The sequence below is a fragment of the Sparus aurata genome, chromosome 13, assembly GCF_900880675.1.
Source record: "Sparus aurata chromosome 13, fSpaAur1.1, whole genome shotgun sequence".
In the NCBI taxonomy this organism is placed as follows: Eukaryota; Metazoa; Chordata; class Actinopteri; order Spariformes; family Sparidae; genus Sparus; species Sparus aurata.
In genome coordinates, this window is record NC_044199.1 from 5262130 (window position 1) to 5276567 (window position 14438).

The following is a 14438-nucleotide window of genomic DNA, read 5'->3' on the forward strand; positions in this document are numbered from 1 at the left end:
AAGAGAGGCCTCACTTTCCGTTAAATTAAACTACTTTTTATAGATTTCTTTCACAGATTAACACAAGAACGTCTACGCCAGAACATGGAAGTGAATTCAGCTGTTAAATTCAATACTTGTACATTTTGTTTCAAACCAAAAAAGATGTCAACAGTGCCTTTTAAGTCCAAAACTTTAGCAGTGTCTTAAATATGCTTCTAAAACTACAGAGGATTCGAGCCATAACACAGATCATCTATTACTATATAGCACGAGGCTTGGCTCTCATGTACCCTCATCAAACACTGGTGTACCGTCTTGGCATTAGTCCCGTGCTGCTGAAGATACCTGCTCACACTCAGACTTCACTGATGGATTTGACCAGCACCCTCATCTCTGCATCGCAGGCTTTCACAGCCTCCTGAGCGTTCCTCAGCTCTGACGGGAGGCCGGGTCTGACGGACACACACACAAGGACGTCTGTACTGCGGTCATAGTTCCCAACACATCGATGAACTTGACCGCGGATGAGTCGGGGCAGTTCCTGCTCCTGTTGGACAAGAGGCAAAAGTCAAATCAAGTCAAATTTTAGTGCCATTTTATGTTTTGCCAATACTTGGCAACATTTTGTCAGTCTTCATTTATGGCTGAAATGTGTTTTGTTGGTCATAGTGACCAACAAGATCTAACCAGTTTATCATTGAGTCCAAATGGATGTTTTTGCCAGATGTAATGACATTTTCTCAGGTGTTCAGGGACTCATGAAAAGGGGGAGCAGCAACCTTATAGCCAGTATCAAAAGGTATTCAGTAATTCCTCCAGATTTTGGTTGTTTGATCAGATGTGAAAGCCTCTAAATTCAAACTATGGATACTAAAGATAATACTGATATTCATCATTCTTGGATAACAACAACACAGGAGTGTCAAGGTAAGTTAATGTGAGAAATCTGTCACTGTTCTTTGATAAAACAAAGTCACATTCTAAAGAGGAGGATTTTTCCCGAACTCACATTTTCATAGAACACACACTGCACAACCTCCTTCCCGTCTCTCATGAGGAAGTTCTTGGCTCCGTGGCGACCCACCGTCACTGCAGAGTCCAGAGTAGCTGAAGGAGGAGCACAGCCTGTCCATTTAATGTGCTAAACAGTAAACATCACATCAGAGACAACAGCAGCTCCTAATAAACTGACCAAATATCTCAAATAAGTATGGGACTTTGTCTTTGAACTGGCTCCAGTGTCTCATGCCGTCAATAACTGCGGTCAGTATCCTCAGTGAGTTCTCAACAGCTGGCTTCTTTGTTAATGTTTCCTGCCAAGTACAAATACAAAAGCTGTGCTTATCACAAACAATATTTTATTAATGTCAACCTCTTTACTTATCATTACACATTTTATACACGTTTCTCTACCTGAGTTTGTCGCACAGTCTGAGGTTGATTTCTGCTCTTGTTTGCCTCAACTGGGGGTTTCTGTGGCCCAAAGCTGTTAGTAAACTTCCACGAGTTGTTTTGTGGCTGCACTGCATGAACAGAGGGCCTGCTGGGTGGAGGGACAGGAGCAGGCTGAGGTCTGGACTGCTGGGAATACTGATGTGAGGGATTGGGTGGTTTGTAAATTGGCTGCTGACCCATCTGAGAGAACGCAGTATGGGGTGCTGGCTTGCTTTGTGCACTCCCACGGATGTGGCTGGCCTGATAGTCACTCTGTCTGGAGTTCACACTGGGGCTGGATACCTGTTGTCTCACTGGGTTGCTGTAATGTCTAAAATGAAACCCCACATACAACTGAATTTCATTGGTCCATGGTTTTTAAACATTATCTGTGCAAGGCTTTTAAAAGTGGTTCACATTACTAATGGTCAGAAATAGACATACCTTGTGCCTTCAGCTTTGTATGGATGTGGTATAGGTGCATAGCTTCTCATTGCAGGGGCAGGTCCAGGAGCAGGTCTGTTGCTGCCATACTGCTGGAGCGGAGTAGACGATGGGACGCACTGTCTGTTCCACAGGCGGCTTTGTGGAGCACCAGAGGAGGGACCGGAGTCCTGGTCACATCCATAGGCACCTAAAGAGAGACTCTCTGAGGATAATCTTACAGGAGCCTTCACTGTTTGTAGCAGTGAATGGTTATCTTTATTTAGAAGGAGACATTTTTACAATACTGTCCTCTCCAAAAATGTCAGCGACACTCTTAGTCGACAAACTGTCACATGGAAAAATGAAACATTTTGTCTTTGGGTGTGCTGCCACCTAGTGACTGAAAGAAAACACAAGGTCAAAGAGTCTAACTGCTTGCTTCACCTGGTGAGCTGTGAGATGGAGCTGAGCTCGTGCTCGCCATGAATTCACTGTGGGAGAAGAATTCATTCTCACTGGGAGCAGATGTCAAAGGAACTCTGGTTCTTTTCTTCTGGTTGAACAGCAGCACAGGCAGGCAGCCTGGTGGAGACAGAGGAGGACACATATCATTATCATTACAAAAAAATACTCCCTTTATGATTCTATTCATACCAGAGATGTGAACTTGAGTCAAAGAGCTCAGACTTGACCGAAACTTGGAAGGTAAACTTGTGATTTTGACTTGACCTGAGACATGATGACTCAAATTACCTGTCTGTGTTCATTTTTTGGTTTTCAGTTTAAATATCAAATAGTTACACATATTACAAATGTTCAACATTGTCAGAGTTGACATTTCAAGTTAAAGAAGACATTTATAGAATAAATAAGCTGTTCAAAAAGTTGTTTGTTTTGATTTGACTCAACAATCATAATCTAAAAGGAATTATCATCATATTGTTTGTACATTTTAGATACATTGGCAAATAATATCATCATTAAAGAGTTAATAATATCCACTCTTTTCTCTTTATAAAGACTGGATACTGAAGGGGGGTAACATTAAGTAACTGGGGACTCAATTTGACATTTATGACATTTGAAATATTCCCAAGAAAATCTCATTTTACAGTCTTCAAAGTACACATAAAATTACATGGCAGGACAGGCAAAGCCCCATTGTAATTCATTTAATCACTGAACCTGGTAGAACTCAAAGCACCTGATTATTATAATTAAACTATCACTGTGCAGACTGTTAAATGTATATTTTGTACAGACCTGCTGTTGGTCTGGGTGGCTGGTTTTCCTGTCTCCTCATTGTGGTTGCGTAGAAAAAGCAGCTCATCCAACTAGCTAGTCCTGTTAGCCACACGAAGAAATGCAGTGAATAAAAAAAAAAAAAAGAGATGTAACTTATGTTCAGCTTTGTGTTAGCTGCCCCCTAGTTTCAGAACAAAAGAAAAGAAGTAGGTTAACTCAGCTGTAAAGTCCTGACAAGTTAAACCAGTTAACACTGGTTTGTTGACTGTTAGCTTAGATACACGTTAACAGCAAATTAGCTCACTAGGTTAGCTTAAAAACTAGCGTTAAATATTCAGACATGGCATCAAGCTCGGTAGGTAACATTGGCTTTGAAATACAGCTAACACTTGTAACTGAACTGAACTGAAACTGTACATTAAGTCATCACAAAGTCGCTTTTTGTTGGTGAAAATTTCCAACAGTTCTGTTCAGAACCTTGGAAAGCGACGCGCGCCAAATCGGTTTGGTGACGGATGTTGCTTTCAGGTACCCCCTGGAGAGCTCGGAGGTCCAACCTTCAAATATTTGGGTCAAAAAAAAAAAAGACAACAGTAGGCTATTTTTTTTTTGTGTGTGACTCACTGCGCTTGTTAGTAGAACAATTTTGGGAACATTCTCACCACCATGTTGACATAACTTTTGGCTCAACTTTTCATCTTTTTCGATTTGGTTTGAGATAACTGGGGGAAAAAATGCAACTTCAGCAGTAGGCTAATATTTGGACATCATCATTATGGAGAACACATAACTTACATTAAATAAGGATATTTTATCTTACATGACTACAGGACTTGAATCCTGTTTTTGACCGATTGCCTAACCATCCACATCTTGTATTATGATTTTGACTTTATTGGTCACACTTTAGACTGGAAAGTATAATCAGAGACCAACTGTTCATGTCCATTCTTGCATGGAGAAAAAACTCATGGAGCCAACTGGTTATTTACCCAAACTGGCGATTATAAAGTCAAATTATATAGCATTCTAAAATATGAAATGCAATTGTTAACGTGAAAACAAAGGTAAAATAAGTTGACGCCTAGTGATTTGTCCAAGGATCAAACATAAGCTGCATTTGTCACATAGAAAAAATATTGTCAAGACCATTTTATGACAGTGAAAGAGGGATATTGATGAACCTGCAAAAACAAGACCAGGCTTGTAAAAGTTGTAACTGTCATCTCAATGCAATGGATGAGTTTGACAAAAAGACAGAAAGGGAAGTGAAAGTGTGTGTTTGTGTATATTGGTGTGATGACATTGTCCTCTTGAAATGGAGAAGGGAGAACAGATTGAGATAGAGAGCAGGCCAACACCACTTTTTCATTTCAGTTCCGGATACATATGTCAGTCCTCTCGCTCGTCCCTGATGGGATCCTCCGAGCCACAAGAAATAACTTGAGTGTACAAAAATCTGTAGAGGAGACAGGAACACGCTGTAAGCTTCATCTCATCTGATACAGCTCTGGTTTGGCTGCAATGCTCTTGCGCACATGTGTGTTAAGGTCCATTTGGCTCCTCCTGGGATTGGATGGAGATGGAGATGGAAGACAGACGAGGGCAAAGGCTACACACCTCACGGCTCTGCCCTTCGCTTGGCACACAGCCTGGGGCTTCTCTCGGCCTCGGCGAGTCTGCATCACATCCTCGCTGAGAGTCTCTTTGATCCTGACACACACACGGCTTCTCTGTCTTGTGTTTCCTCGGTCTTTGCATCCATGGCAACAGCAGCATGAATGGTCTATTCAGGATGTCTTCCACGACAACCTCGGACTCTGATGAACAACTGTACAGATCAGCAAACAGTTTGTGTTGTTGACTTTATTCAAGATGAGAATCAAAACCCTCGGTACCCTCTGAATATCTTTCTTCTCGGCTCTGGAGTCCAAAACCAAATATTCAGGTACTGAGTTATGATTGCATTGTGGGTAATGTAGGCCCTGGGTTATCAAAGCGGTCCACTTGTCTTCTTTTCAACCTATTATACTGTAGGACTCATTATGGGCCTCATTATGGGCCTAATTATGGGCCTAATTTCCCATCTAGGATTAATAAAGTTATCTATCTATCTATCTATCTATCTTGGCGGACCCTGCCACCTTATTAGCTTCAAACACTGTTCAGAGGACCTTATTTTCCTCCGATAACAGCTTGTTTATTCAAAAAGTACTTCTGAGTTTGTAGTATTACCTCATTGATATTGTTAATATTGAAATTCTGAGTTTAAATTTCTTCTCCAAAACAAACATAGTGCCCCCTTTAAGAGATTATTCGTGGTTGTGTCTTAATAATTAATGATAACTTTGAATAATTATCACTCTCAGGTTGATCATGAGAGACTTGATGATTGACCTAAATGTGATAATTAGACTTATTATCAGTCAGATCTGCACAGTTTGGGCAGTGTGACTCATCTGGTAACACTTCCTGGGTTTGTCGGTCCTCTTCTGGAAGTTTCAGCTCGTGGGGATATAAATTGCTCCCCCACAGAAAAAAAGCCTCACTTGCAAGCACGCAAATCTGCACGCTGATTACGGGATTTCTACATCACAAACTGGCAACCTGCGTATTGTTCAGTGGGAGGCGCTAGTCCGCAGTAGTTTCTGGAAGGAACCTCATGCTTGCACCATGGAGAAAGTGAGTGTCCTGCAACTGTCTTCATACTAATTATCCTGACACCTACGCGGTTAATAAATATTGCTGCGTATCTCTGGGTTACTCTAATTAAAAGTCTCTTTTGATAATAATTTACAGGTTATCGCAGTTAAGCTAGTCTTTACCCTGAGACCTGACTGTTTGCTAAAAGCTAACGTTAGCTAGCTTGTCAGTTTAGCATCAATCCGGTAGTAATGTGTTGTAGCTGTCCGGCTGCTGATGTCAGACTGTGAGCCAACACAAGGCATTCTAACAAAGCCAATGTGGAGTTTAGCTAATTAATATTTACAGAAAAGTGCAAATTTATCTAGGTTAACTGGTTGTTCATTCGTGCCGGATTGAGGCTGATGGCTCACCACAAGGTTAGCTAACCTAAATGTTAAGCTAACGTAACATTTCATGACTTTGCGTTAATTATGTCACAGTTGCTTTGTCATTGAAAATATCACGGTAATGTTTGTAATCACTGCAGCTCTTGTTAGTGGATCAGAGTATCCGAGCAGCTTGCAAACCCTTCGCAAAATCACCGGTAAGATTCCCCCTGAAGAAACTCCTAAATTAGCATATCGCCGTTCAACAGCTAAGTTAACATTAGCTCACAGTGTGAACGCAGTCATTTATAAGGTGAGGGACAAAGAAAAAAAAGCTGTAGTAAAGCCGCAAATCGATTTCTAGACACTATAATGTTGTATCGGGAGATCGACATGCTTGGAAGTGCGACAGTCGGCGTGAAGCACATGCTGCAGGAGTATTTTAGGTTCGGCCTCAGCAGCGCACTCACACCGGAGGATCTTTCTAGATGCACACGGTGCCGCTGTCATGGCTACAGCCGCAGTCTGTGTCGTCACCGAGCTGCAACTCAGATATTTAAAATGATTTGTTAGCTTTGATAAGATACATTAAAAAAAAAGAATAATACTAATATTAATTTCACCTACTCCGATCAGTCAACCTAACTCACCTGGCAGCTCCACTAAACCTACCAAGCTAAAGTTTGTGTGTGTATGTGTGCACCTGGTCTGATGAGTTACACATGTTTACATCGTCTTTTATTCAGTAACTCAAGACTATGTAACACTTTCCACTGCCTCAGTGCATCGCTTTGGTTATTTTTTTTAACATTTTCAATTTCTGGTCACAAAGGAATTTGAAGACTTTTGTGTAACACACCTGCAGTGTCGCCATCACAGAGACTTCAATGTCAAGACAGGCTCCATTTAAATTCCTGACAGTGTGTCTGTGTGTTTCATTCTTTATGGCTGAAAGAGGTATGCTTGGATTCCCTGCTGCAAAAGAGCACATCATCCTCATCAACAACAACCACCACGCCCCACTATGATTAATACTCGTCATACAACTATTACATATTCTTTTGTGTGTTTCCATGATGTTATTGACATACAACCCTGGTTTTCTAAGTGGGAAGCTGCTCACAAGGCTCTGGACCATATTGTTTATTGTCACCAATTTATAATCTGTCAGAGTTGCAACTGATACTTGTACGAGGAACATTAACTTTTATTTTACTTGTACTAGTCATTCACGTCAGTATATAGTTTTGCAGGGAATTGCTCTTTTCTGCCTTTTAGATGTCTGTGGAGTGAAAGCCACACCAGTCAACAGACCTTGTTCTTAGCCCAGGATGATTGTTGGTGCACATTTAGTGTCATCACATTGGCTTTCATATGAAGCCAGAAGGGATGGAGAGCAGAGGGGAACTTGCTCTCTGCTCAGTGTTGACTTGATTCTGGCTCGTAGTGTAAATGTGCAGCCTGATAACTTCTCAAACCACAACAGTCGACCAACAAGGGAGAAGTGGTGTTTGAAAACAATCTGTGCACTCTGTGCACACTTTTTCATTCTCTACAGCCCTGGTAGCATCGTCATTATGCTTTCCCTCGGCAAGCCTGAACCATCTTCCTGTGAGGCTGTAAACTAACCACCAGTCTTACAGAATAGATTGCAGTGGAAGACTGTGAATGTGCTTTAACAAAATAACCGCATCTCTGTGTCTGCACCACTGCTGCACCTGTCGGACATGAACAGCTGAGTGGTTGAGCTAAGTAGTTCTGTCAGGGGCAGCTGTGTAAGATGTCTGTTCAGTACTCAGATCTATATTGGGGATTGTGTTATAGAAGTTGGAGCAGGAGAGCTGCAGTATTGGGAATGTTTCTCTTAATGCTTAATTTGATTGTCTCTTCCTGGCTCGCAGGTTTCAGCATTGAAAGACCAGGGTAACAAGGCGCTGAGTGCGGGGAACATCGACGAGGCTGTACGCTGCTACACCGAAGCTTTGGCCCTTGACCCTTCAAACCACGTCCTGTTCAGCAACCGCTCTGCTGCCTACGCCAAGAAAGGCAACTATGAGAATGCCCTCCAGGATGCATGTCAGACCATCAAGATCAAGCCTGACTGGGGCAAGGTGAGACATCATTTGTTCTGCTGTTAATCTGTTGACCAGATATATAGGGATTCCGATTGAGAGGGTCATTTACACTCTGTCAATTTTGATCAATCAGGGTTACTCCCGCAAAGCTGCAGCTTTGGAGTTTCTTGGCCGATTGGAGGACGCTAAAACAACTTACCACGAGGGACTCCGGCAAGAGCCCAGTAATCAGCAGCTAAAGGAAGGATTACAGAACATTGAGGCTCGACTTGCAGGTACATACTGTGCACATTATGATGTCTTTTTATCCTACAGAAAATGTTGAATTACAATGTGACTATAGTGTGAGTCACTTTTCCCTCCTACACGAGTGGAGAGGATTTAGACATGGATGCTGACAGGATCACTAAAGTAAACTCACATTGTGAGTGCTCAAGTTTTCAAAAGGAGAGTAGGCAGCCCACTTGGGTTTTGAGTGTTGTGATTCATCTTGACAATGCGCAAGTAGTTCAGGTTAGAGAGGAGAAAGCGCTGATGAATTTAATCCTAGAGCAGTGCATGATGGGTGGGCCTCCTGAATGTTTGTTTGTGACCACAGAAATGACGCTAACGAAAATGTTGTTTTGTTTGTTTCATCAGAGAAATCAATGATGAACCCCTTCGCCATGCCCAACTTGTATCAGAAGCTGGAGAGTGACTCTCGGACCCGTGAGCTGTTGTCAGATCCCGGCTACAGAGAACTGCTGGAGCAGCTCAGGAACAAACCCTCAGAGCTTGGCACGTATGTATATTTTCATAAGTGCTGATAACATGCCCTGATGTAAGACAAAGAATTTATGTCTTTTGGCAGGATTAATAATGCATGCATGACAGTGAAAAAGGGCCAAAACCAAAACATAAATAAATCAGATCCAAGATTGTAAAGTTAATTTGGAAAGCGTGCTGTAGTGCCGAGTACTGTGGCGTTAGAAATGCATTTGTTTATCTGTTTTCACAGGAAGCTGCAGGACCCAAGAGTGATGACCACACTGTCTGTGCTGCTGGGACTGAACCTCTCCGAGATGGAAGAAGAAGAGGAGCCCACTCCCCCTCCTCCCCCCAAACCCAAAGAGACTCAGCCACCTCCTCCCAAAGAGGAAGACCTTCCAGAAAACAAGAGAAAGGTCAGTTCATCTTGCGTTTCTCTTCCAATGAGTCCTCAGCCATTTGGTCAGATTAAGTTTTTTTAATCCTCTTATTCCCCATTTATTTCCCAACAGGCCTTGAAGGAAAAAGAACTGGGGAACACTGCGTATAAGAATAAGGACTTTGAAGCAGCACTGAAACATTATGAAGAAGCAGTCAAACATGATCCCACCAACATGACGTATATATCTAATCAAGCAGGTATGCATCGTCACGTGTTGGAAAAGAGATGCCAGACTGACACATTTCATCTGGTTTACCCGTAAAGTGATTAAAAAAAAAGATAATCCAGAATTTCTCAAATATAGAATCAATCATGGTTGAGATTGGTTAGAGTAGATCATAACGTGTCTATATACAGTAAATGACTACAGCTGGTTTGGATTTGAGTTCCACTTGACTATCATTTATTGTTTTCTCTCACCTGCGCCATTTGAAAATAGCTGACAGAGACTAAAATAGCAGACTGATGACAAGGAAATGATTAGGAGTAAATGGAGAAAGGAAAAAAAAGGATAAGTGATCAGAGGGATCATTGCTTAGTAGCTTCAACACAGTCGCACAAAAACAGATCTCTTGTTTTGACCTGAACTATACACGCACTGCAGGTGTAGCTGCTTTAAAGACGCACCTTACTGCACATTCACTCTGCATGCGTTGTGTTGATTTGTACAGTATCAAAGTTTTCGTTTGTGTTCCAGTTCAACTCGGTTCATTCAGAGATGAACACTGACATGATTATGACTTTGAATCTCTACTTGAAAATGTGAACTGCGTTGTGTCGCCCCTGCAGCTGTGTACTTCGAGAAGGGAGATTTGGAGAAATGCCGAGAGCTGTGTGAGAAGGCCATCGATGTTGGCAGAGAAAACCGGGAAGACTACAGACAAATAGCAAAGTGAGTTTGATAAGAAGTATTTACATTCATTCATTCATTCATTCGTTCATGTCTTTACTCGAGTGAATCTACTCACAGTCCTCTCCTCAATCTAGAGGATAGAACTGATATTTTCTGCATTTTAAGGCCACAAAATATTTTTTTTCTGGATGAAAACAGACAGGAGAAATTGTGTTATACAGGAACCACCTGGTGGCAGTGTTGCGCTATTACTTCCCAAACACAGGGATGTTGAATAAGAACCCAAATTCCCTGCCTGTCATTTTCATTGTAATGTGACGACATGTTTGTCTTCGTCCTGCTCTTTTCACAGAGCCTTGGCGAGGATTGGCAACTCGTACTTCAAGCAGGAGAACTACAAATACGCAGTTCAGTACTTCAACAAGAGTTTGACAGAGCACCGTACTCCCGACGTTCTGAAGAAGTGTCAACAGGTGGAGTGCAGCAGCTTTTTTTTCTTAATGATTTTAACTTTTTAAAAACAGAAGCGGCGTCTTCATTTATAGCATCGATACTTTACTTGATTCCACAGGCAGAGAAGATATTGAAGGAGCAGGAGAAAATCGCCTACATCAACCCCGAATTAGCCTTGGAAGAGAAGAACAAGGGCAACGACGCCTTCCAGAAAGGTACGCACAAAACGTGGAGTGCTTGATTATTGTTATTGGAGTCATCTTTTGTGAACTTGTATGAGGATAATCTCGTCTTTTCCGTCCCACAGGAGACTACCCCTTAGCCATGAGACATTACAGCGAGGCCATCAAAAGAAACCCCAAAGATGCTAAACTCTTCAGTAACAGAGCTGCCTGCTACACAAAGCTGTTGGAGTTTCAACTTGCTCTGAAGGTACAATACGTCCTTATTACTGTATTTCTGTGAGTCAGTTTACTGGACAAAAACAAGTGACTCTTTTATTTAGTTGTATTGCCTTTTAAAAATTATAATCTTTTCTTTGTGTTTTCCTTCACAGGACTGTGAAGAGTGCATCACACTTGAGCCCTCCTTCAGTAAGTTGGAACTTTTCATTTATTATTTTTAAATTGAAATGTATTTGTTATTGACAAACTTTAGTAGTGGTCTTGATTTTACATCTAATTTAAATGAATCTGTCCACAGTTAAAGGCTACACGCGTAAAGGAGCTGCCCTGGAGGCCATGAAAGATTTTTCAAAAGCTATGGATGCGTACCAGAAGGCGCTGGAGCTCGACTCTACTTCAAAGGTATGTTACAGGTTTACTACACAAGAAAATCAGAAATATCATGACGTTTCAAGGCCTTGAACACTTTTAATATATTAAAGACTTTAGTAAGGTGTGGAGGAATGCGAGTGTTTACATTATATTACAAATTCCAGTTAGAATCAACTGTTCCAGGTTCAGTATTTAATCTAGTAAATGATCAATCCATGCTACGTTGAGTTTTAAAGTACATACTGCTTTTTACATTGCTGGCCCTTGTTGAGAAAGCAGGCTGGAGTAAAATGATCAGCACGCACAGCCTTAAAGGTTTCTAGATGTTTTCATACAGTTAATCCAATAGAGTGTAGAGAATAGAATAAGACGTTTGTGTTGATTCTTGTAAAAAAACAATGGAGAAATTGGCGTGCTTTGTCTTTACCCTCTACATGTTTCTGTTACCAAGGTCTGCATAAGCGAGACAAATCTTAGTTACTGGGTTTAACTCTGGTTGTATGAGTACATCTTAGCCCTCTATCATCAGGCATAATATGGCACATTATTTTTAAACTTGCTGAAACACATTCATGTTGTAGTTTCGCTGGTGATGGTGACAAAACCGTTACATCAACCACCCTTACTGTCAACTACGGTTGTGCTTTTCTAGATTTGATACATTTCTTTTGCATTCTTCTTCTTAGATTTTGTTTGTGTAACTTGACGTGGTTATAATGACTGCATTTGATTGGACACTGAGGCTGCCGTTACCCTCAAAACGAACAATCATCTACAAATGGAAGATATTAGAGATAATTATATCCAAATCTGAGCTCCTTTTAAAAGCAATAAAGGATTTATTTCCGATGCTTGTTCCTCTGTTGGTCTGTAAACGGCATATACGGCCTGATAGGCATACTGTTGGGGAAACGACAGTAGTTAAAATTTAGTTTAAATGTTTGGATCACAGAGCTGACATTTTGCTGAGGCACCTTGTAAACAGATTTTTATCAATAAAGTAGATCATCTTTATTAACTGGTTCTTTCTGGCTAACTTCATACACATACGACCATATTTGTGCTACAACAGCAAAAGAAATATTTGTATACTGAAAATACTGAGCACCAAAATCTGTAAAACAAACCAATATGTTTGATAAAAGTGTGACCTTTTTGAATAGTCAGTGTTGTTGGTGTTCTAGGACTTAATTTTCCTTTTCATTATTTGTCTTCTCCATCTTTAGGAGGCCACAGAAGGCCTGCAGCGCTGTATGGTCAGCCAGGCCACGAGGAATGACACTCCTGAGGAAGTGAAGAAAAGGGCAATGTCCGATCCCGAGGTGCAGCAGATTATGAGTGACCCAGCCATGCGCATGATCCTCGAGCAAATGCAGAAGGACCCTCAGGCGCTCAGCGAGTAAGTCGGCCCACTTCATCGTCACTCTCTCTCTGGGAGAAGAATTTAATGATTGATAACGATAATTAATGGTTATTTTTCTGTTTGATCCTCAGCCACTTAAAGAATCCAGTTATTGCTCAGAAGATTCAGAAACTCATTGATGTTGGACTGATAGCCATTCGCTGACAACAACCAAGATCCAGATGTGTGAGGAAACTCCAAGACAACAGTGGAACAATGTGCAAATTCCCTCCAAAATATTACATTCTCTTTTCTTGCCTTCAAATTCAAAATTATATTGTCCTTAGTCTCACTGAGACTTTGTGTGTATGTTCTGTTTTTTTAAAAATCAGTTTCACAACTTTTACATTGTATTTAACAAAGCATCTTGTGTGTCATCACAATGTCAGGACTCCAGAAAAAATCATCTGAAAAACTGGATTCATGTGTACAGATGCTGAAATACATCTTCAAATAAACAGCACAGTTCAGTGCACCAGCACGCTCAGTGTTTTAAAGGGGGAATCCAACCAAAAGCAATTCACATATACTTATATGTCTCCTATAAGATAGAAGAATTTCTCCACGAAAAGTCAAGATTGTAATGTACTGTAGATCAGAAATTGAAGTTGTCAGCCTTGTTCAACATGTTGTCTTCTTTAAGGCTTGACTAAACTTGGTGCTTTAAAGTTGAGCTGTCTAGTCTGTCTTACTCAGTGCTTACTCTCATTTGGTCATCTCCCACACCTCAGGTGGAAAGCTGAATCCGTCCTATCTACCAGCCAGTCAGGTGCAAATTGTAAATGTTGGGTATTTTTGTTCTCATCCAAAAGCATTTGTTTAAGAAGCTGATACAAAAGCATGTCCAACCCGTGAGAGCAGAAATGTCTCAGGTTAGGCGTGTGTGCATCCTATTTTTTATGGGTCGAGCAGCTAAATAATGTTTTGCCCTTAAAGCACCGAGACAACTCGCCCTGTAGTGACGTGCTATTTGTAACTATAACTCAAGCTAGCTTTGGTGCAGGACTTTTGTTTAGGTATCAAAATAAACCCTTTCTCTCCTCTATTCTGTATAGAAACGTATCGAATGTGTGTTGCAGAAATAGTGCAGTTTAGTTTAGAATTAGTTTTTTTTTTAAGTGTTCAAGATACAGCCAGTATGACAATTTACCCATGTGATGAGAAGAAATCTGATGTATTTTAAGGGTCTGTGGGGACTTTCGGTCCAGCAATGGACAACAATATAGATACAGACTCAATGCAGTAATAGACACTCTTCTTACACAAAGATTTTAAAAGCGCACCAATAAAATTGGGGTAAAATTGAGAGATTCTGCATACAAATGTGTACATATTCATGCTTGTCTGTGTTAATGTGTTAAACAGAGTAAAATACTGTCTTCAACATTAGAAGTATATTACGGAAAATATCTCCAGACTGAATGGCATGTGAATGTACAGTATCCCCTTGTGTCAGAAAGGTTTATAACAAAAATAAGACAAACTCTGATAAGTGTAAATATACAGGCACATAATGCTGCAAGTCTTAATAAATGTGTAAGTCTCTGAGGCACAACTGTTGATAGATGTGTTGCCCTAGACGACATATTTAA

The 14438-nt window shown here is 40.9% G+C and overlaps 2 protein-coding genes across 3 annotated transcripts; one reads left to right on the forward strand and one right to left on the reverse strand.

Moving 5' to 3' along the window:
* Positions 1-20: 20 nt before the first annotated feature.
* spata22 (spermatogenesis associated 22) lies at positions 21-3533 on the reverse strand. The gene is made up of 7 exons (XM_030436986.1): positions 3106-3533; positions 2287-2424; positions 1861-2050; positions 1396-1747; positions 1175-1295; positions 992-1089; positions 21-529 (listed from the first exon to the last, which is right to left on the reverse strand). The coding sequence occupies exons 1-7, from the start codon at positions 3170-3172 to the stop codon at positions 338-340; spliced, it is 1158 nt and encodes a 385-aa protein (XP_030292846.1). The 5' UTR covers positions 3173-3533; the 3' UTR covers positions 21-337.
* A 2078-nt stretch (positions 3534-5611) lies between these two features.
* Positions 5612-14152, forward strand: stip1 (stress-induced phosphoprotein 1). 2 transcript variants are annotated; one of them, XM_030438722.1, is made up of 14 exons: positions 5612-5769; positions 8000-8209; positions 8307-8448; positions 8813-8954; positions 9171-9336; positions 9433-9559; positions 10152-10254; positions 10568-10688; positions 10787-10883; positions 10976-11100; positions 11225-11261; positions 11371-11474; positions 12671-12843; positions 12939-13011. In XM_030438722.1, the coding sequence occupies exons 1-14, from the start codon at positions 5761-5763 to the stop codon at positions 13009-13011; spliced, it is 1629 nt and encodes a 542-aa protein (XP_030294582.1). In that variant the 5' UTR covers positions 5612-5760. The 2 variants fall into 2 exon arrangements, with proteins under 2 accessions (XP_030294582.1, XP_030294580.1); XM_030438720.1 differs by lacking the exon at positions 5612-5769 and adding an exon at positions 6120-6149 and having other exon boundaries at positions 12939-14152.
* The last annotated feature ends 286 nt before the right edge of the window (positions 14153-14438 follow it).